This window comes from Magnolia sinica, chromosome 5 (genome assembly GCF_029962835.1).
Source record: "Magnolia sinica isolate HGM2019 chromosome 5, MsV1, whole genome shotgun sequence".
Lineage (NCBI taxonomy): Eukaryota > Viridiplantae > Streptophyta > Magnoliopsida > Magnoliales > Magnoliaceae > Magnolia > Magnolia sinica.
The window spans coordinates 71,619,677-71,621,623 of NC_080577.1; the positions used below are offsets into that span (position 1 = coordinate 71,619,677).

The following is a 1,947-nucleotide window of genomic DNA, read 5'->3' on the forward strand; positions in this document are numbered from 1 at the left end:
TACAGTGGGTGTGAAAACGAGACCGAGATGACATTTGGTATGAATCCAAAATGAATTTAGGAAATTGGGAGTTAGTAGTCTATAGATTCTCAATTTGAATGTGGATCCCAAAATGGGTTTTTCTGATTTTACAAATTGGGGATTTAGGGATTTTAGGATTTTGGGGATTTGAGGACTTTTGAAATTATGGATTTTCTGATTTTAAAAATTGGGGGTTTGGGGATTTTATGAATAGAGGATGTGAGGATTTTAGAAATTTGGCTGGGTGGCCATTTTAAAGATGTGTTGAAAATGGGCATTTATATTTGGGGCTATTTTTGGAAAAAAATGACATTTGTTTTGGTGAGGTGGAGCAATCGGGGCTCTTTTCAGCAGAATGACATGGATTTGGATGTGTTGGAGCAACCACTACATTGTTGAATGGGGCTCTTTTTGGAAAAAGTTAGTTTCTTATCATTGTTGAATGCTTTATTGGTATCTTTTCTGCATTCATTCATTGAATGGGATCTTATTAATTCTTGTTATATGCTCTTTTATGGTGATTCCAATGCATTAGGACTTCTATCATTATTTGCAGTCCTTGATCTCTATCATTATTAGGACTTCTCAATCCACTAAGTAGGAACCTGAGCCACAACTATAAGTAGGAAAGAACACTAGAAAGTCAGTGGCAAATACTAAGGGTCATACCTCCCAGATGGGTGTCCCCATTTGTGGCCAGAACTTCAAAAACACCATTATCAATTGTCAAGATACTGACATCAAACATCCCACCCCCAAGGTCGAACACAAGGATGTTTTTCTCCCCACCCTTCTTATCTAAACCATAAGCAATGGCTGCAGCGGTCGGTTCGTTAATTATCCTCGCTACATTCAGTCCAGCTATTACACCAGCATCCTTGGTAGCCTGTCTTTGAGCGTCATTGAAATATGCTGCAGAGTACAAAGAAGATCACATGAGTAATCACAGAGGAAATTTACATAAATACATAACAACAACTGAAGAGCTTTCTTTACCAGGGACAGTAACAATAGCATCCTCAATCTTCTTTCCAAGGAATGCTTCTGTATCTTTCATTTTGGCTAGAATCATAGCACTGATCTCCTCAGGGCTGAAAACCTTGGTCTCGCCGTCCTTAATCTGGACTTGTATGTATGGCTTTCCATCTTTGTTTACAATCTTGTATGGAACAAGTTTCATATCCTTTTGCACCTCTTTGTCATCAAACCTGCCAAGCAAACACATTGATGCTTTAATAAGGCACATTTCTTCCTACATCACAAAGAAAAGGGAGAGAAGTTCAGGGTGGTAACAATGTAATGGACTGAAATATTACTTTCTTCCAATCAGTATTTTGACATCAAAGATGGTTCTTTCAAGATTGACAGCCGCCTGATTCTTTGCGGCCTCTCCAATCGGTCTCTCATTATCCATGAATCCCACCCAGGATGGGGTAATGCGGTTTCCTTGGTCATTGGCTATGATTTCCACATGACCGTTCTTGTAAACACCAACACACAAATAGGTTGTGCTAAGATCTATCCCAATAACTATTCCCAACTTGGTCACTTCCTCTTTCGCAGTGGTGAATGCAAATAGAGATCCCGAGACAAAATTTACAGAAGGTCAATCCATTTTATCCAGAAGAATCGCTGAAACTCCAAGATGAGCCGAGCAGGCAAGATTAATATGACCATGATTTCCTAACATACAATCGAAACAAAACACTCACATGTACATGCCATTACATTATATAAGATTGAAACATATTTTTGTTTGGAAAAAAAAAAAACATTAAAACTACACTAGTTTATAAACCTAACAGCAGTTGTCCAACAAGCAGGTCCAAGACAATGATGCAATATTAGTGATGCCTGGTAAAGCATGCATTCACCACCAATAAGTAAACGGCTTCAACCAAATACTAGTAAGCTCAGCGAAATTGT

At 38.5% G+C, this 1,947-nt stretch overlaps 1 protein-coding gene across 1 annotated transcript; it reads right to left on the reverse strand.

Moving 5' to 3' along the window:
• Positions 1 to 609: 609 nt before the first annotated feature.
• LOC131247343 (endoplasmic reticulum chaperone BiP-like) lies at positions 610 to 1,610 on the reverse strand. Its single transcript, XM_058247688.1, has 3 exons — positions 1,338 to 1,610; positions 1,018 to 1,229; positions 610 to 933 (listed from the first exon to the last, which is right to left on the reverse strand). The coding sequence occupies exons 1-3, from the start codon at positions 1,433 to 1,435 to the stop codon at positions 665 to 667; spliced, it is 579 nt and encodes a 192-aa protein (XP_058103671.1). The 5' UTR covers positions 1,436 to 1,610; the 3' UTR covers positions 610 to 664.
• Between the last annotated feature and the right edge of the window lie 337 nt (positions 1,611 to 1,947).

What these genes read in the sequence shown, in the direction of transcription:
- LOC131247343 (XM_058247688.1), bottom strand. Translation starts at nt 1,435, where the DNA reads ATGGATAATGAGAGACCGATTGGAGAGGCCGCAAAGAATCAGGCGGCT. An exon ending in AAAATACTGATTGGAAGAAA is followed by an intron (nt 1,230 to 1,337) that starts GTAATATTTCAG and finishes TTTGCTTGGCAG; the next exon opens with GTTTGATGACAAAGAGGTGC. An exon ending in TGCTATTGTTACTGTCCCTG is followed by an intron (nt 934 to 1,017) that starts GTAAAGAAAGCT and finishes TGTACTCTGCAG; the next exon opens with CATATTTCAATGACGCTCAA.